Source organism: Hemicordylus capensis, chromosome 2, assembly GCF_027244095.1.
Source record: "Hemicordylus capensis ecotype Gifberg chromosome 2, rHemCap1.1.pri, whole genome shotgun sequence".
In the NCBI taxonomy this organism is placed as follows: Eukaryota; Metazoa; Chordata; class Lepidosauria; order Squamata; family Cordylidae; genus Hemicordylus; species Hemicordylus capensis.
Genome location: NC_069658.1, coordinates 38,104,094 through 38,125,637, shown reverse-complemented (window position 1 = coordinate 38,125,637; position 21,544 = coordinate 38,104,094). Strand labels below are relative to the sequence as shown.

Genomic DNA, 21,544 nt, shown 5'->3' with positions numbered 1-21,544 from the left:
CCCTTATGGCCATGTCAATGGGCCTCTTTGAAGGCTAGATATAGGAGTGCAGGGGGAGCAAACTGACACAAGACCCCACAAGGCTGTGGGTCCCCAACATGTTACCTACTGAGAGCATTTGGGGAGGATTTAGGAGGAGAGCCCCAAGACTATGTTTTGCCTGGGGCCCTGGTTACCTTTCTGTAGGGATGTCACCTATGACTGAAGCTACTTTTAGAAATTTCCCCCCTCCAATATTTTTCACAAGATCAAGCCATTAAAACGTCCAAGCTTGGCAATAGTCACTTGGAAATGGATGATGGTTCCTGGAGACTCCAGGCCAATGCTGCAGTGCGGGCAGCCTTACCTCTCTGTTGCTCTGGCTAGTCAGGAAACCTTGATAAATCTATCTTTATCTGTCTCCCCCTCCCCCACCCGAATGGAAATCTGTTTAAGCCACTAGAAATAGAACCTCCTTTGGGAATGCGATCCTGTCAAGCTGCTAACCGAGGTTCCTGAGAATGCATGTTCCCTTGGGCCCTGGCAAACTTTTGGTGAAAGGAACAGTCTCCCAATATGGATTTTCCATTTACACATTATATAAAGGTTAAGCTGCATCAGCCCAAAATGCAGCACAGGGTCTGGGCACAGTAAAAGATGCCAAGATCTTGGTAAGCACCTTCCTATGCTGACTCGGGATACTTTTACATATGAGGTTTAAACAACGTCTTGTTTAAATTTATATGGCAAATGTAAAATGCATTTTGCTAGAATCTTTTCTGGTGCTAGATCTTAACTCTCTGCACATATGGACTCTCGAGATCCTTATGGACCCTTCAGATCCTCAAATATTACCCATGGACCCCCTACCCCCTATAAAATATATGTGATATATTTTCATAAAGCTCCAGTAAAAATTAGAGGGGGGGGGGAATACTCAGGATAGATAATTTCAAGAACATTACTTCTGGCTCACCAGGAAGCAAGTTAAATTCAGAGCCGCAAAGATTTTCTATGGACCATCTAGACCTCACCATGAACCAGGGTTCTCTGTAACAGGGATCCCCAGATGTTGTTGACTACAGCTCCCAGCATCCCCAGCTGCAACGGCCTTTAGCTGATAATTATGGGAGTTGTAGTCAACAACATTCATGAATCCCCATTAAATGGACCACGTACCCCAGTGGATCCCTGGACCCCAGGTTAAGAACACCTGTGCTAGACTGACAGAAAGAAGACAAGGGGCATCCACTAGAAGTCCACTCATGGTGCTGCTGAAGGCCCTGACAAAAGGCCCACTTAGAGAAACAAAGGGCTGCTTTACACGTATCTCTCAGGCAAGGAGTCACAGGAGAAATGCCAGTTCTTGCCAAGCATGCACTTCTGCTACTTTTGTGATATCTGAACCTGCCAGGGTCAGGTGGAGACCCTGAGGTAACCCACCTCAGCCCAACTTTATCCAGGCGACATCAAATGTTAGTTTAGAATGCCGGACGAATATCAGGCTGAGGTGGCTTACTGACATTCTCCATTTGCAATTGGTGGGTTCAGACAACACAGAAGTTACAGCAATACCGGAAGCCCATGCTTGGCGGGAACCGGCACTTCTCCCGAACCGGAACTTCTCCTGTACTTGCTGCTGTTACGTGTGAAGCAGCTAAAAAATTTAAATCTTTGAATTGCTTATGTCTATCTCAGCTTATTCATAAGTTGTTTCCCAGAATAGATTTTTTTTGCAGAGACTGTGTTCATTTCCCACCCCCCCGGGTGGTACAACAGATCTTGCCATTTCAGCTCTAATTTCCTGCTCATGTTTGCTTGCTTAGTTTTCTGGGGAAGAAATGCAAAGGATTTTGTATTCATGTCTGCCCCAGTCCCCTGCTCAGGGAACAGTCACAGCCAATGTTCTTTTGGAATTTAACAAGTCGCTACATATATGTGTGCACATTTAAATGCCAATGGGTTTATTCACTAAGGGAATGTGGCTTTATATTAGGAGGGAGGCAAATAGAGGGGGGGCACAAATAGTGGTGGTGGGGCACTTAACCCTTTCCTCACATTCCCCTTTTCTATTGATTCTTGCTGCTCCACAGCCATATGTAGGGGATTGACTCTTCTGAATGCCAAGCTAAGAAGTGAGACTTGGGGTGTTGGAAGGTGCATAAAATTATGCAAGGATAGAGAGAGTGGACAGAGAATTTTTTCTCCCACTCTCATAACACTAGAACCAGGGGTCATCCCATGAAACAGAAGGCCGTGAATTTTAGGGCCAACAAAAGGAAGTACTTTTTCACACAGTGCATAATTAATTTAGTGATGGCCACTAGCTTGGCTGGCTTTAAAAGAGGATTAGCCAAAATCATGGAGGACAGATCTATCAATGGCTGGTGGCAGGCCAGCTCCAGCCTCAGAGGCAGGCTTTAGGGGAGTAACAGTAGTGGGGAGAGCATGCCCTCACCTCTTGCCTGTGGGCTTCTCAGAGGCATCTGGTGGGCCACTGTGTGAAACAGGATACTGGACTAGATGTGCCTTGGGCCTGATGTAGCAGGCTGTTCTTATGTTATCATAAAATTTGCCCCTCCTTTGAGATTGCTTTTATTTATTTTTTAATGCCCAAGGTTCTTCTCTGATCCCAAGCCAGGAGGATTTCACCATTATCTCTGATTCAGATGTACATAATCTGAGAGGTGAGACATTGTGGGAGCACACTCACTGCACATTGGTCAAACACATACTCTTATTTTAGGGATTGAATTCAAAGAAAACTGGTTCTGTCAGTTTGCAGCCAAAGCCATCTGTACACAGCGCTGATTGGCTGATGCCTATGAAGCCACAAAATCATCTCCTCCGCTGTCTCTTGAACAGTTTTTGAACTTCAGGGTAAAGTTGTATTTTTAAAATAAAGAAATAGATTATATATTTTTTTAAAAAAATCCTAAACAATAAATTAATTTTTAATTGGAGAAACGTACAGCAGCACTTTAAATAATAAAAATGCATGAATAGCCCACCTATTCATAGCCCAGTGGGCAATAGCTGGGGTCACCTTGCAGGAGATCAAACACAGTAATTTATATTTCTAGGTATGGCTGCACACACTGGCTGATTTACAGTAGTCCCACTGAACTTTAAGCAAGTTGGACAGTGGATCACTTATCCTTTTAATTTAAATGAGACTACTTTGAGTAATTTTCCTCATCATGTTAGCCAATGTTAAAATTCTTATCCAAACCCATAAAAGCCTGTGATTTCATCACTTACCATCACCATCTTCTTTTTTCAAAAGTTAGCAAATGAAGTTATTAAAATGCTTGTAATAATACATGGTAGTAAAGTGCTGAACATTCAAACAACAAATGGGGTTTTGTGTGTGTGTTATTCCTCTTCTTACCAAGTTGTTCTGCTAAATGTTTCCCTCTGTCAGTGGAGATTACCCGTTCTTCCTCCATGTCGCATTTATTGCCGACCAAAATAACCTGGGCATTATCCCAAGAGTATGTTTTTATTTGGGTTGACCTTGGGAGAGAAAGAGAAAGCAAATCAGTCAAAAGCATATTAAAGCTGGCCCTTCCTTCGCCCAGGCAGGGTGAAGCATCCTGTTTCAGGTAGCATGCTATTAAAGGCAGCAAGTGATAAATTTTACCACAAGTTTATAACATTTTACCACAATTGGGCTTATTTGGATTAGGAATTGAAATGTCTTGGACCATCTCTGCATGGTAATCTGTTGCTGAGATCATCCGGGTCCATGACCATGTACTGTGGATCTGCCATCTTAGGATACTACATTCATTCCCAGTAGCTCTTCTGTGTATATACTCAATATAGGGGCATCTGGATGCAGCCGTGTTAGAGTCAACTCCAATGCTATTATTGTGGTATGGAAAATACTTCCACCCCGTTCTGGCATGGTAACAATCTACATCATCAATCAATCTGTTGTGGCTCTTGGGTATAGTCATTACCAGTGCAAACATGCAGAAGCAGCTCCCATTACTGAATAAACATATAAGAACTGAAACAGAGATATGGTAGAGCACACACATCATGTATGGGAACATTATGAGCATTCCCCAAGTCGGTGTTGCTTCTTCTTGTGGCTGAGGATTCTTAAAGGCATGGAATACAGTATGAATTTTGCCTGGCCCTCAAACAATGGCAACAATGGGACAATATATGTGATGGTCACAAAGGGTAAGAAAAAATACAGCACATACTCAGATATATTCAGTGGCTAATGTAGTGCTCAAAATTTTGTGTACATTCCAATGGAATGTGCATGCAATTGCACAGAGTGTTCCTTGCACAAATGCTAACATTGTGCAAATGTTGCTGTGCAGTGGGCGGCAGTTATTTCCAAGGGCTGTTGGTTGCACAACTTTCCACAATTTCTGCATTTCTGTAATGGACACTCTTGCACAACTGCACATACATTCCATTGAAAGATGCACAGAAATTTGCACAGTATGTCAGCCAGTGTGGTTAAACTTTTCAGGGATGTTAAACAGCTGAGAACAGACCCCAGGGGATGGACCAGCAGTACAGCAGCCCATCTGGTCAGAGGGCCTGAAACTTTGGTAAAGATTTCAGCCACCGGATGTTATATTAACTCAGGACAAACAATACAATACAATACAATACAATACAATACAATACAATACATATTTATAGACCGCTTTTCAACCAAAGTTCCCAAAGCGGATTGTATACAGAAATAAATAAATTAAATTAAACAGGCCACCATTGGGAGGCATTAATTTACTCTCTAGTTTCATTTTTCTTTTACTGTACAGCTTAAAGTTTGTTTTTCAATACAGAAAATACTTTGTATCGCAGAAACCAAAGTATAGTGCTGCACATAATACAATCGATCTCTTATTAGTTTCTTGTTGTTATTTCTGCAATAAACTGGATACTAGGTAGCACTTCCCCCCATCCTCTTCCTTTTTTATTTTGAAAGCAAGCTCTGCAATGACTTCTTCATAAATCAGAAATCATCCATGGTCTGATTATGGATGAAGGAGCCAACCTGGTATGTATCACCAAGGCTTGGATGGGGGAGGCTGGTGGTCCAGTCTGGTCCCAGCTTCTCCCTTCAAGGTACTCTGTTGAGGAGTGGGTGAGGGACCATGGGTGTGGAGGTGGAGTGGCTGTTGTCTATAAGAACAATATTTCCCTTACCAGGATCCCTGTCCAAGTGTCTGACCATATCAAATATATGTACTTAAGTTTGGGGAGCAGGGATAGAATGGGACTTCTATTGGTATACTGATCACCCTGCTGCCCAACAAAGTCCCTAACTGAATTGATGGATTTGTTCTCAGGCTGGGCATGGGAGTCTCCCAGGTTTGTGGTGGTGAGGGACTTCAATATTCACTTCAGGACCAATTTGTCCGGGGTGGCTCAGGAGTTCATATGACAACTATATATGACAACTATGGGCCGATCCCAAGTGGTCACAGGACTGATGTCACATGCTTGATCTGGTATTTTACTCTCATCAGGGTGGTGTTCCATGGGTGGGGGTTCCTGTGATTTCCCGTGTGTCATGGACGGACTACCATCTGGTAAATGTTGGACTCACAATCATGTCCCACCTCCACAGGGGTGAGGGGCCTATTAGGATGGTCTGCCTGAGAAGGTTATTGGATCCAATAGGGTTCCAAGAAGCCTTGAAAGGATTTAGTATTGGCTCTGCCAGTGATCCTGTTGATGCCCTGGTGGAGAACTGGAACAGCGAACTCACCAGGGCAGTAGACACAGTCGCTCATAAATATCCTCTCTGACCCACTTCAAAACTGGCCTCTTGGTATATGGAAAAACTATGGAGGCTGAAGCAGCAAGGTAGGCGACTGGAGTACAAGTGGAGAAAGACTCAACTTGGAACAGAAATTCTTGAATTTGAAATTCTAGGCAATATATGTGATACAGAAGCAATTTTTTTCTGCACATATTGCATCTGCAAGCTCACATCCAGCAGAGTTGTTAAGGTTGTGAGAGGGCTAGTACATGCTCCTCCTCCCTTGAATCAGAATTTGGAACCACAAATTACCCACTCTGACACTCTGACATTTTTAATGAGTTCTTTGATTTGGATAAAATCTCTTGTATTTGGGCTGACTTAGACTCAGACCCCACAATTACTGCAGTGTCTGATGTGGAGCTGTCCAGCAACTCCTCTTATGTGGTTAGGCTGGATCAGTTTCATCCACTCTTAAGGATGTGGACAAGCAACTCGAAGCAGTGACCCGTTCTCTTGACCCTTCTCCAAGATTTACTTACTTATGTATTCTTTGATTTATATACTGCTTTTCATTAAAATAATCTCAAAGTGGTTTACAAATATAATTAAAACAATGCATAATTAAAATACAAAGGTACAGATAATCTCAAATCATGGCTTATACTATCTGGCAGGGGTTTGTTGTAGAGGGTCTAGCAGATATTACAAATGCTTCTCTGAGGGAGGGCATGATGCCTTCCTATCATAAGGAGGCAATCATTAGACCTCTTCTGAAGAAGTCTGTATTGGATCCTTCAGAATTAAACAACTATAGACCTGTCTCCAACCTTCTGAGGTGGGGCAAGGTAATTGAGAGGGAGGTGGCCTCCCAGTTCCAGGTAGTCTTGGAGGAAACTGTTTATCTAGACCAGGCCTGCTCAACTTAGGCCCACCCCCAGCTGTTTTTGGACTACAACTCCCATAATCCCCAGCCACAGTGGCCAATAGCCAGGGATTATGGGAGTTGCAGGTCAACATCTGCAGGAGGCCTGAAGTTGAACAGCTCTGATCTAGACCCATTTCAGACTGGCTTTTGGGCGGGCTATGGGGTAGAGACTACCTTGGTTGGCCTGATGGATGAACTCCAATTGGCAATGGACAGAGGAAGTGTGACTCTGTTGGTCCTTTTGGATCTCTTGGTGGCTTTCGATACCATCGACCATGGCATCCTTCTGGAGCATCTGAGGGGGCTGGGGTTCGGAGGCACTGCTTTGCAGACACCAGGTGGTGTCCCTTGGAGACTGTTGCTCTTCAAAATCTTAACTTTTATATGGTGTTCTCCAGGGCTCCATACTGTCTCCAAAGCTTTTTAATATCTACATGAAACCATTCAGAGAGAGCATCAGGAGATTTGGTTCAGGGTGTTATCAGTATGATGATGGCACTCAAATATTTTTCTCCATGTCAACATCACCATGTCAACATCATCAAGACTTATTTCTTCATCCAAGCTTTTTAACTTGACTGTGATTTTAATCTGTTTCAAGGTGTTTTTTTTTAATTTTTAATCTGTTTTATGTTGTCGTAAACCACCCAGAGACTGAAGTTTGGGGGCAGCCTACACATTTGAAAAATAAATACACAAATGTAGAGCATCTTCAAGCGTGGTCAAAAAGCTAAGATAAGACACAGAGGTCAGAGGGGAGAGTTTCATTAATATTCATGTTTTATTTTATTTTTATGTTATGTGCCACTGCTTTGATGGCAGGAGCCATAAATTCTCTTTGGTAGAAATACATTTTTCTGGAAACATGCTGAGTTCTTTAGGAATTTGTGGTTAATCAGAATACGATAAATGGCTTCTACAAAAGATGCACTGGTCACCATGGTAACCTTGCAAATGGCAGTAACTCAGGCCTCTTGCAGTGCCAGCCCATTAGTGGCACAAGGAGATTTCATTTTTTGATCAGTTGTGAGTCAGGGCCTCCTGGCATAGCTGTACTTCATTAACAAATGGAAGATGTTTCAAACTGTAAATCATCAGAAGAGTAAGGAATGATTATTTTTCAACCTGACATCCATCCACACCTGCAAGAGTAACACTGCAATTAAAAAAAACACCTTCCAACAATTGTAAAAAGGATTCTGTGACTCACAAGTGAACACACCTGCTGATATCCAAGGACTTTTACACACAGCAGGCTTTACTGTGAGTTTAGTGGGGGGGCTTTACAACAAACTTGAAATTCCCCCCCAAAAATGATGCAAATAGTGGACTTTTTTGCCTCGGATATAAATCAGGCTACACTCTTAATGCGCGGTGAAAAACCTGAATTGTGTATGAACTGCTCCCTGATAATTCACAGGGACTTTGGGGTAAATCTGGCTGATATGTGAACACACCCCCTCCATTCCAGAGGAGATGCGAGCTAAAGGGCTTTAGAAGCCCCGTTTGGAAAACTTCCAGGCTAAGTTACTTAACAAAACTACTCTGGAGTTACACAACAGGACAGTTAAATTGACAAAGGATGTCAGTCATTGCTTATATTGGCAAGTGTGTTCTAAATTCTCTTCTTTCCCCACTCAGCTTTTTATGGGTGGACCTGAAATTTGAGTGCATGGTGTTCCACATAGATAAACATTTCAGTGCAGGTTGAGAGTTCATTCCATGCCCAGAAAAAAATGATCACAATCTCCATCTTACATAGAGAGTGGTGTCAGCTGGTTCCTAGGCTTATGCAGGCAATACTCTTGACCTAGAGCTGAAGGTAATATGACAGAGCCATTGTGTCTATAAGGTGTGCACTTATTGCCTTGGTCTTTCTATTACCTTTGGGTTTTTTTTATTAAAAGCTCCTGTGGGTTTTTGTAGGGGTTCAAAATCCTGCAAGATGAAAGCAGCACAATAGAAGCACCACAGGCAACAATAACTAGCATGCCACCTCTTTTGAAGTTATTGTCTGTCTCCAGTCTTTGATGCTCTCCAGCAAAGATGAATGAAGCCTGTCGTCCTGCTGCTGCCTCTTTTTCATTTTATCCACCATCATTTTAAAGAGAGAATCCTTGGTATTTTTATATTTGTTATTCTTGCATCCATTTCCACAGAAATTAGAGAATTAGATCCACCGGACAATAAGAGACCACCAAAACTGATATACCACCAAAAGAACTGGAAACAGCAATCATGGGCATGGTCCTCAGTAGGCATTATGGTCACAGAATATACCACCAGTGGCAATCAGCATTGTATATGTGCCACTGTCACTTTCTGCCAGCAAAATTAGTGTCTTTTTATTTTCTAAAAAATGGAAATAACCATTAGTATTTCTACCCTGGGGCAAAGAGAAATCTATATTGCACCTAACAGAAGCTAATCTAATTAAATCTGCACAAAACCTCCTCAATTCTACCTCAAAGCTGGGACTAACAGCTGACTTTGGAGCTTTTCTGTCATGCACAAGTTTGTCTCCCTTCATTTTGCTTAACATGGAGTCTGCGAAGAGAATTGTGGAGACCTTAAAACCATGTCCACTATGTGACATTTTAATTTATCAATTTACATTGTTCCCCCCTGCAGTGGATCAACACAGTGACTTATAGCTATTTTTATATGTAAGGGGCATTTTAAGAATGCAGCAATGAGGCTCTGTGAGAGAGGCAGCTAAAATTACTGCTTAGTAGATCAGTTCTCTTGAGAGCCAAATTATACATGACATGAAACAACTGAGCAAAGAAGGGGTGATTCTCTTTATTTAGCTGGGGGAGAGAAACTGGCCCTATCCAACTCCAGCACATCATCCCTTCACTGGCTGTTCCTGGTGTTTATCTTGGTGCATTTCAGCTTATCTGCTCAACAGCGGCACAATGCTTTGGTTTGTGCAAATTGCATTCAAAACATAAATAGCAGGGGGAACAGTCTCGCGAAAACTAACAACCGGGAAATACAGCAACCTTTTAATGCCAGACATACAACATTATAGCAATAAATTGCAGCAATTAAATCCGAAACAAGGCATCAGAAATGTGAACGGAACTCAGCATAGGGACTGCTGCAGTGCCACAACAAAGGAAGTGCAGAAGCACACTTCAGAGATATGTCGTGACCCCATTGCAGGGTCAAACCTGGAAAGTGCCCTTGTGTTTCTTTTTTAGATTGTGCGCCCTTTGGGGACAGGGAGCCACATTAGGTATGTATGTATGTATGTATGTATGTATGTATGTCTATATAACCCGCTTTGGGAACTTTTGTTAAAAAGTGGTATATAAATATTTGTCATATTCATATGAAATATACAGTTTGGCCCTCTCGTGAATTTTTTTGTTTTTGTTAGGATGTAGCTGCAGGAGGAGCCTGGCAGGAGTGGCCCTTCCATCGACATATAAAACAAATTAAAACAGGAATTTAAACCTGTTTCAAACCTCTTTGACAAGAATTAAAACCTGTGTCAAATCTGTTTTAAATAAAACAATTTTAAATAAAACTTATTTTAAACAGTTTTAAATAAAACCTGTTTTACATAAAACAATTTAAAACCACAAGTCTAGCTAGTTAAAACTAGGGGTGTGCAATTCGGGTTTTCGGTGATTCGGTTCGGGACCCGAACCAAATCACCCCCGTTCTGTTCTGTGCCCGAATCTGGGCTACCCGAATCACCCCTGATTCGGTTCGGATTCGGATTAAATCCGAATCTGAATCGATTCGGGTATGAAAAACAGGTCCCAGGGGCAAAATAGTGGGGTGGGGTGGTAGTGCCCAATGGTTGGAGGCTACCACCCAAATTTCAGGGGGATTGGGCAAAGGGCTGATTTTGGGGGAATTTTTGAAGAATGCACCATGCACTCACACAGTGCATGGTGGGATTCTCAGAGCGATCCACCCTGCTCCACACTGCACGGAGCAAGGCTGATCATGTGGGGGAGCAGAGCATGCTAAACCCTCCTTCCCTGAGGACCCACCTGAAGCTCTTTACATAGATTGTGTGAAGAGCTTCTATATATCCAACGGCAAGATTTGCCATAGCTGTAGAGAAACCAAGAACAACATTTATTGCAATAGCGACTGAAATGTCTTAACGGGTGAATAGATATGAATAAGGGCTTTTAGATATATGGATACTGACATGCACCTTGTTTGTTTGAAAACTGGGTACAGGTTAATTTAATTCTAATTAATAAAACTGGGTGCAGGTTTATCTACCTGCAATGATGATGAAATCTAGTTATCTATTTCATTGGCTAAACAATGAGGTCATTCACACAATCAAAACCTGTGTTCTACCCGGGTTGGGAGCTGTGTGTGCTCCCATTTTTTAGTTGTGTGGAAGCAAGGTAATATGAAAACCTGAGTAGAAGTGACTGTGTGGAAGCAAGGTAGGAGGAAAAGCTACCCAGGTTTCCCTCCAACCTTGCTGCCACACAACCAAAAATTAGGAGCGCACACAGTGCTCAGGTAGAACACAGTGAGGCTATTCTCACAATGGGAGAAAAAGGGCTAAAGGAGCCCAGCCCAGTTTTCTCCCATCGTGAGAACCACCAGGATCGTAGGTGAGCCCAGTGGTTCACTGGCAGCTAGCCCACCAAAGAATCCCTCCCCTTAAACAGCGTGAGTGGAGTGAGTGCTCTGCTAACCCCATTTTCCCAACCGTGAGTTGCCACAGCATGGCTCCGTGCTGCCTTATGAGGAGACCCCCTCTGGGAGGCTAAAATGAATCTCCTGGTGTCGGGGGTCTCCCCAGGATGTCCCATGCACTTGTGCAGGGCATCCTGGGTCTTCCAGAGGCCGAGAGGCCCCCGATCCCTGCAGCCCCTACTGGCTCTGTGACGGAGCCGATAGTCATGTGGGTGGTCGATCAGGCTGCCCAGCAACGAGCGGCTGCTTATCTGTGGAGAGAGCAGGCTAAGTCTGCTCTCCCCACAGAATTCTCCCAGGCTCTACACACGGATCGCGTGTAGAGCCTCAGTTTTTGATTGTGTGAATGACCTCAATAAATCTTTGAATTGGATTGGGGTAGTGGTTTTGTGACAGTGCACGTTTATGCATTTGTTTCTTTTTTCACTTGCCCTCCCTCCAAGCAGATCAGGGCAGCAGATGTGTATTATCCTCACAAAACACGGGTGAGGTGCGTTAGGATGAGAGATATGGCCCAAGGTCAACCCGTGTGCTTCATGGCTGAGTAGGAATTTGAATCCAGTTCTTCCTGACCCTACACTCTCAACCAGGGGTAGGTAATCTTGGCTTGCCTGCTGTTGAACTACAACTCTCATCATCCCCAGCCACAAGTCATTACTGCACTACCACTACTATGCTGCACTACCACTCTTTTTGCATGAGCATAAATTATGTCTTGCATAAGAGATCGTAGGACTGAGCTTGTACCCAACTTCATTCCATTTACACAAAAACTTTTGTTTTTAAATTGTTTTGGCTATTTAATTGGTGTTTTATGATGTTTTAATTGTTATTTTTTATTTTATGTAGTTTATAATTTTTGTTTTGTTAATTGATTTTAATGGTGTTTTAATGTAAACCGCCCTGAGCCTTTTGGAAGGGCGGTATAAAATTTATAATAATAATAATAATAATAATAATAATAATAATAATAATAATAATAATAATAATAATAAGTGAAACTATTCAACACCAATGAAAGAAAGCAGGCCTACAAGAAAGAACAAGTCAAGAACCGAGCAGAAAAATGGAAAAATAAGCCACTGCATGGTCAATATTTGCACAATATAAGTGGAAAATCAGACATCACCAAGACCTGGCAATGGCTTAAGAATGGCAACTTGAAGAAAGAAACAGAGGGTTTAATACTGGCTGCACAAGAACAGGCACTAAGAACAAATGCAATAAGAGCAAAAGTCGAAAAATCAACCACAAACAGCAAGTGCCGCCTTTGTAAAGAAGCAGATGAAACTGTGGACCACCTAATCAGCTGTTGTAAAACGATTGCACAGACTGACTACAAACAAAGGCATGACAAAGTAGCAGGGATGATACACTGGAACATCTGCAAAAAATATAAGCTACCTGGAGCCAAAAATTGGTGGGACCATAAAATTGAAAAAGTTGAAGAAAATGAAGATGTAAAAATATTATGGGACTTCCGACTACAAACAGACAAACATCTGCCACACAATACACCAGATATAACTGTAGCTGAGAAGAAAGAAAAACAAGTTTAAATAATCGAAATAGCTATACCAGGGGATAGCAGAATAGAAGAAAAAGAAATAGAAAAAATCACCAAATACAAAGATCTACAAATTGAAATTGAAAGGCTGTGGCATAAAAAGACCCAAATAATCCCAGTGGTAATTGGCACCCTGGGTGCAGTTCCAAAAGACCTTGAAGAGCACTTCAACACTATAGGGGCCACAGAAATCACCATCAGCCAATTACAAAAAGCAGCTTTACTGGGAACAGCCTATATTCTGCGACGATATCTATAAAAATTGACAATAAAATTCTGGCATCCCAGGTCCTTGGGAAGGACTCGATATCTGAATAAAACAAACCAGTCAATAACACCTGTCTGACTGTGTCAACAAGAAATAATACAGAAATCGAAATGAATCTCAGGGAGAATTCCTTTGGAAACTCCTCACCCTTTTCTGTACACCAATGAAATATAATAGGGCTTCCTCACTTGTTTTCTTTTGTTTTTGGCAGACAGTTCAGCTTCATATGGACAACCATTGTGTTGTTTTTACATCATGCCACTAAGGTGAACACTTCTGTTTGTTTTTTAAAAAACCTCCTTCCTTCTTGTACGTGATTTCTTTTGAACCAAATAATGGAACTTCCCCAAGCCAAACACATTCTTTGCTAGACAAGGAAGCTTCAGCCATCGGAGGCTGAAAGATATGAAAAGCCAGAGCTGATGTCCACTGTAAATTGATGGCAGCACTCTGGCTGACCTGCTCTGTGTCAATAGCAACCTGCCCTGTAAATCTTTCAGAGGAGAAGCTGGAAGCATGGAACAATGCAAGCGCCCCTGCTCACCTGCTCCAGCTTGTCAGTCGTATGGGAGGGCAGCGACAGAACTCCCTCTTCTGCTGTGCTGCTCCTGTTCAGTTCCTTCATTCTGCACTGCAGTCAGTATTACAATGGCTAGGTCACTTGCCAGCAACATGGCCACCATATGGATAGGGAGACAGAGCTAGCTATCTACATACATACACTGACACACAGCCGCCTCCTTAAGCACTACATTGTTGCTATCACTCTTTGGTGAAGTAGGAAGGTGCTTTTTCATAAAGAGACATTTTAAATTCTGTTTTGCTTAAAATAATCTATTTTTAATGGCCAAGAATATATATATCTAGACATGCATATTCTCATATGTATATTCTCATTGCTCTGCACTAGTTAGCGGACAAAGTGGGGCTGTTTAATCAATTGTATCTCTATGAGGCTCTTCTCACAATCGGTGAGAAGAACCATGGGGGGGGGGGCGTTGCGAGGAGAGCAGGCTAAGCCCGCTCTCCCCGCAGAGGAGCAGTCAGTCTGCTCCAGGCGGCCGCAGCAGCGTACGACTGCTGGCTCTGTCACGGAGCCAGCGGGGGCTGGGGATTTCGGGGGCCACACGGCCCCCAGAAGCTCCAGCATGCCATGCTGGAGAAACCCCTGAGCCGGGAGGCTGCTTTTCAGCCTCCTGGTCAGGGGTGTCCTCGTGAGTTGCTGTGGCACAGAGCCGTGCTGTGGCAACTCACAATTAGAAAACCCGGGTTTGTGGAGCGCTCGGAGGGGTAGTTTGGCGAGGGGAAGTTTGGCGAGGGGTCGTTTGGCGAGTTTAAGGGGAGGGGTAGTTTGGCGAGTGAACTGCCTGGAGGACACCAGGCTTGCCTGAGAGACCAGTGGTTCTCATGGTCCACCAAAATCGGGCTACGCTCCCCTAGCCTGATTTCGGTGGACCGTGTGAATAGCCCCTTTATGAACTTCAGTGACACGCAACCATTTTCAGGGCTTCTAGCTGTTTTATTGTGTTTTAATAGTTTGATTTTAATTGTTAATTTGTTTTTAATTGTTTTTATCATGTTGTGAACCGCCCTGAGCCGTATCGGAAGGGCGGTATAGAAATCTAATAAATAAATAATAACCATAGGTAAATATTGTAGTCACGTGAAAATGTTGCTCTGAGAAGTCTCACTTTGCAGTTCATCCTCAAGGAAGACAATTACCACATGAGGAGCTCTAATAATACAGCATTTCGATTTTGTTTAACATCTACATGAAACCGCTAGGAGAGATCATCAGGAGATTTGGTGCAGGGTGTTATGAGTATGCTTATGACACTCATCTATTTCTCCATGTCAACGTCATCAGGAGAAGGCATAACCTCCCTAAATGCCTGCATGGAGGCAGTGATGGCCTGGATGAGAGGTAACAAGCTGAGACTGAATCCAGATAAGACGGAGGTACTTATTGTGTGGGGTTGGAACATGGGAGATGATTTTGATCTGCCTGTTCTGGATGGGTTCACACTTCCCCAGAAGCAACAGGTACACAATCTGGGGGTGCTTCTGGACACAAAACTCTCCCTGGTGTCCCAGGTTGAGGCAGTGGCCAGAGGTGCCTTTTATCAGCTTCGGCTGTTACGCCAGGTGTGTCCATTTCTTGAGATAAATAACCTCAGAATGGTAGTACATCTGCTGGTCACCTGCAGTCTTGACTACTGCAGTGCGCTCTATGTGGGGCTGCCTTTGTACATAGTCCGGAAACTGCAGTTAGTCCAGAATGCAGCAGCCAGATTGGTCTCTGGGTCATCTCAGAGAGATCATATCACTCCTATCTTAAAACATCTACACTGGCTGCCGGTAGGTTTCCGGGCAGAGTACAAGGTTATAACCTATAAAGCCCTAAACAGCTTCGGCCCTGAGTATTTAATAGAATGAGGCGGGTCTCACGATCTGTGAGACCCGCTTTTTTAGAAACTGTAGGGAGAGCGGGCTAAGCCCGCTCTCCCCACAGATGAGTTGGCAGGGAGCCCTGGGCGGCCAGATCGGCCGCCCACACGGTTGTCGCCGCCGGCTTTGTGACGGAGCAGGCAGGGGCTTGGGAGCTCGGGGGCTGCGCGGCCCCCGCAGGCCCCAGTATGCACTGCACAAGCACGCAGGGCATACTGGGGAGACCCCCGGAGCCGGGAGGTGGCCTTTTACCTCCCAGAGGGGGTCTACTTGTGAGTAGGTGCGAAGGCACGGCGTGGCTAGTCACGATTGTAAAAAGCAGGTTTGCGGAGCACTTGTTCCGCAAATCTGCTTTTTACCAGGGGTTCCAGAGCAGGTTAGCCGCTCCAGAACCACCGGGCTCGGCTGCGACCCCTGTGGTTCTGACGATCAACAAAAATCGGGCTAGTGGAGGCCCGGTTTTTGCTGATCGTCAGAATAGCCCCAACGTCTTCTTTGCTATGAACCCCACCACCCATTGAGATCATCTGGAGAGGTTTGTCTGCAGTTGCCACCGGCTCGTCTGGTGGCTACTCAGGGATGGGCCTCGCCTTCTTCATCGCTGCCCTGAGGCTTTGGAACACTCTTCCTGCTGAAATAAGAGCCTCCCCATCTCTTAAAACTTTTAAAAGGGCAGCCAAGACACATTTGTTCACCCGGGCTTTTAATTAGATACTGTTTTAATTGTGTTTTAATAGTTTTAACTTTTTAATTTTAATTGTTGAAATGTTTTAATCTTTTATTGACTGTTTTTATTGTTTGTAAACTGCCCAGAGAACTTGCATTTTAGGCAGTATAGAAATGTATTAAATAAATTTAAAAAATAAACAAAAATATAAATTTCAGAGACTTGAGCTGAAAATGTCATCAAGTCAAAGAGAAGTCCTATGTTGTATACTGTATTATTATTATTGCTAACTTGGATTTGCCTAGTCAGTGAAATGCATATTTGTCCTAGTGGGAGCAACTTTTCAAATGCCCTTCCTTTATTAAGGTGATACACCTGCTAACCTCCTATGAACCACACTGGCTTTCTTTTAATAGCTTTCTGTTAATGATGGGCTGATAAGTGATAAGTTAATGATGGGTTGATAAGTGATTCTTGGGTGCTCAGCTGCAGATCTAGGGCTTCTCATTAAGGGGGCTTCTTCTAAGCACTTGTCCAGCCCCTCTCCCCACAGGACTGCCCAAGGCTTTTTGCTGCTCAAGCCCCTCTCCCCACAGGACTGCCCAAGGAGCTGCTCCGCAAGACCCAACAGGTGTGACCAGGACTTGTGATGATATGGCGGAGGATGCTGGAGTATAAATGACATTGCGCATGGCTATGCATAATCCACAGCAACCTCTGCAAAGCAAAACTTTTCAAATTACATGCTGCTTCACTGGCATGCCTAAAAACATTGCACCCCAAGTGGATATCCTGTTTCACAGTGATGGCAAGGCAAGGCATCCAGGGTTGCAGCAGAACCCTGCAGAGTGAGCAACTTGCTCTGGCAAAGGCCAGAACTCAAATGAGGTCTTATATCCCTCCAAGCTCAGACTACTTCACCCAGGTGCTGCCTCCCTGCCTGGAGAGCAAGGGCATTTGAAGGGGAACAGTCTTCTGATCTGAATTCTAAGACAACTCCTCTGCTCTGTCAAGTCCCTCTTAGCCCATTGCCAGTGCTGGTATGCACAGGCTTGGGGAAGAGACTGGTTCATTGTGGGGCTCATGTTCTAGGATCTCCCAGGTGGTAGGCCTGGGGTACCCCCCCCCCACACCAAGGCAGGTATCTGGTCTGGGGCTGGATCTTCTAGCCTGACTGCTCTCCTCTCCTCAAGATCAGGCTCCGCACAACTGATCAAGGCAGGTGTCATGACAGATGAGGGAATTTTGTACTTAGACTGAGCTTGCCCTCCTATATTACCATAGAGGCAGTAGATGGGCACATACACCTCTTTGAGCATGGAGATTTCGGTGGCAGCCTATGATATGCCTAAAAGCATTGAGTTCACACAGAACAGGGTAGAGAAGAATTTCTTAACTTTGGGCCCCCAGATGTTGTTGGACTACAACTCCCAGAATCCCCAGCCACAAAGGCCATGTCTGGGGATTCTGGGAGTTGTGGTCCAACAACATCTGGGGGCCCAAGGTTAAGAAACCCTGATGTAGAGGTTTGAAGCAATATATAGATTATTCTGAACTAGAGTTCATTTTGATAATAAAAATAAACAAGAAGCAATAATAAAAGGAAATGCACATTCTAAAAGCAGAACCGTCATCGTCATCATCTAGATAGCGGTCACAATGTATATTTAGCACTGTACATGATTTAAAACATCAAAATGCTTCTTGTAGAGGTATAATGCAAGAACCAAGCTAGATGTTGCACTCAGATGTATGTTTTTATTTCTTCTTTAAAATATGTAGCCTCCTTTTACACACACACACACACACACACACACACACACACACACACACACACCCCACCACACAGCATGCAGAAATAACAAATATTTTAAAACACAAAGTATAGTTAAAAAATAATTAAAACCAATATATTATTTCTAAAACAACAGCAATATAGAAATGAGACAGAGCATAAGAATGTTAAAGTAGACATTCAGGGGGAATAAATTAATCCATCCAAGCTGAAGGTCAATCTGAGCAACACAGTCTTCACCAGCCTATGAAAAGCGAAAGGGGAAGTGGCAGGAAAAGTGTCCCAAAAAGTTGGGCACTGCACCTGAGAAGCCTTGTCCTGTGGACCTACTAACTACACTTCTGATTGTGGTGGGATGTTGAGCTTCCCCAGCAAATCTTAAAGGGCTAGCAGAACGTTGTGGAAGCAGACAAATCTTTCAGTACCCAAATAGTTTTACTACGACGATGACGACGACAAAGAATAATAATAATATTTATATACAGCTCTTCAAACAAAGTTCTTAAAGCGGTTTACATAGAAAAATAAATATTCCATCAATAAGGTGGTCCCCTGTCCCCAAAGGGCTCACAATCTAAAATGAAACACAAATAGTTTTAGGGTTTTAAAAGTAGTAATCAGAACTTTGAACTGGAAACACAATAGAAGTCAATGCAGTTTGTATAATAATGAAGTTGCGTGCTCCAGATAACGGGCTTTCATCAGCCATCTGGCATACTGGAACATGGCCTAGGTGCACATGCCATTTTCCTGAAGCTAAGCAAGCATGTCTTGGTGTGGTCAGTGCCTGGATGGGAGAACCATGTATCCCACCTTTGGGCATGGGGCTGTAACTCAGTGGCAGAGCATCTGCTTTGCATACAGAAGGCTCCAGGCTCAATGCCTAGCATCTCCTGCCTGAAACCTTAGAGAGCAACTGCTAGCATAGACAATACTGAAGAAGATGGACTAATGCTCTGACTCAGCATAAGGCAGCTTCCTATGTTCATAAGAACAGCCCTGCTGGGTCAGGCCCAAGGCCTGACTATCTTGTCCAGCATCTTCTTTCCCACAGTGGCCTAGCAGGTGCCTCTGAGAAGCCCACAGGCAAGAGGCGAGGGCATGCAACTGGTATTTAGAGGCATCTTGTTTCTGAGGCTGAAAGTGGCCTATAGCCACCACACTTGGAGCCATTGATAAACCTGTTTTCCAAGAATTTGTCTAATCCCCTTTTAAAGCCATCCATGTTAGTTGCCATCACCACATCCCGTGGCAGAGAATTTCATAGATTAATTAGGTGTGTGAAAAAGTACTTCCCTTTGTCAGCCCTAAATTTCCTGGCCATCAATTTCATGAGATGACCTCTGGTTCTAGTGTTGTGAGAGAGTTAGAAATTTTTTATCTCTATCTCTACTCCATCTATAATTTTATACACGTGTCGGGCCTTCCTGCTGGCTGCGAGTGAGCCCAAGTACTCACCCAGTCGGGCGGGGGGCCAAGAAGATGGAGGCAATACAGTCCCTGGGTACAGGCAAAGTCAGCTGGGGCCCTACGCAGTTGCCAGGGAGAGCCAGGACACACAGGAACCCACAGACTATGGATGGGCCAGCATGGCCCAACAGGTTGCAGGGGCGTAGCTATAATTGAACGAAAGGGTTCAAAGAGCACGGGCCCCCAGCTCCTGAGGGCCCTCCAGCTCCATCCCTCCCTATTTTCTTCATTATCTCCCTCACTCTGGGGGGCCACCAGAGAGAGGGATGAACACAGGCCCCCTCTCCCCTAGCTACGCCCCTGGGTTGCATCCTGGTGGCAAAGAGGAGAAGGCAGGGCCTCAACAGCTGGCAAGACAGGAAACAGCTGAAGGAGGGAGGATGCAGGCAGCTACATTGGAGAGGGCGGAGTCAGGAGGCGGTGGTTGGGACTGCCCTGACAGCAGGGCTTTATTTAAATAAATTTATTTATTTAATGGCCAGGGATGAGGAGGTCTGGAGAGATCGGAGTGAATTGGACCTAGAGTCTCTGGATGAGGAGCAGTCTTAACCCTCTCCCTCACAGCTGGTAGAGGAAAAGGGTGACAACCTCCTCACCAGCTCTTCTGAGGTCACTTCTACAGCCTAAGAACAGGATCAGAGGAAGAGAGGTGGTTGGATACTGTGATCCCAAGCCAGCGCATGACAACACCTCTATCAAACCGCTCAGAGACGTAAGTTTGGGGCAGTATAAAAATATGTTAAATAAATAATAAATAAATAAAATAAGTTAAATAAATAAAATGTCTCCCTGTAGTCCCTCTTTTCCAAACTAAAAAGCCTCAGCTGCTGTAGCCTTGCCTCATAAGGAAGATGCTCCAGGCCCTTGACCATCTTGGTTGCCCTCTTCTGCACCTTTCCCAGTTCTACAATGTCCTTCTTAAGATACAGTGACCAGAACTGTATGCAGTACATCAAATGTGGCCACACCATAGATCATGTGGAGGATCCGACCCACTCTGCTACCATGTGTGATGAATCCCACCTCTGCCACCATGTGTGGAGGAACAGCTTACTAATCCCACCTTTGTGATACCACATGTGGCAGAATTTCTTATCCTACCAGTCCTGCGATATCTATACTTTATCGCTGCCACCAAGTAGATTTTTCTTTGCTATGGCTGTGTCTACTAAAACAGCCCTTAAGTCTTTTCATTAATTCAAAACAAACTCAGTAGAGCGGAAAGGGGTATAGGCATGGGGTAGAGAAAATCATACCACCGCTTCAAATCTTTAGATGTAACAAAGAAGGTTTACTTTGGAAAGAATAATCAATTCAAAACAGTAGCTTTGGATTCTTAGTACATAATATCAGCATTTTTATTTTCAACAATACCTAGTATGGAACGTAAAATATGTAAACTGAATGGCCAAGGCAGAAAAGAAATCCTAACCTTACTCTTATAAGACCTTTCTGCTGCTTTTCTATTTCTCTCCTATCTTCCTTGTGACTTAAGTGTGAATGCTTGTAACTTGAGAACAGCCAAAATAAAATGAGCATTAATCACCATTCCTGCTGCAGTGAACTTTCAGCCCATGTCACTGTCTTTTTCTCATCTGGAACCTGCTAATTTCTGTCTGTGCTTGTTTTAAGAAGGATGTTCCATGGAAATTAAATTAGCACTGCTCCTGTTTCAGATTAGTAATGTTTATACTAGGTCACATGCAGAAATGAAGAGACTTTTCCATCTAACAGATCTGTCAGGACTGAAGAAGAGTACATTTTATGGAGAAAAAATTCATTATTTTGAGTGTATATATCTCTAGACTGAGACAAAGAATGGTACGATATCCTAACCTAAAGGGATGAATTTCACATCTGGATTTTGCTATTTTAAGAGATGAAATACCTTGTAAATCACACACACTCTCTAGGATCTGTCCCCCACAGGCTGTACTCATGCAGGGGTTCATGTGTATTCTTTAATTCCACAAATTTCTGGGAACATGCTGTACTCTTG

General features: G+C 43.7%; 1 protein-coding gene across 2 annotated transcripts in view; it reads right to left on the bottom strand.

Annotated features, from left to right (window-relative positions):
- RAB3C (RAB3C, member RAS oncogene family) overlaps positions 1-21,544 on the bottom strand; it is a 218,630-nt gene that overhangs the window by 16,967 nt on the left and 180,119 nt on the right. For both annotated transcript variants that reach the window (XM_053294962.1, XM_053294961.1), the window contains exon 4: positions 3,371-3,495. In XM_053294962.1, the coding sequence (XP_053150937.1) occupies positions 3,371-3,495 (125 nt within the window). The remainder of the gene's footprint in view (positions 1-3,370; positions 3,496-21,544) is intronic.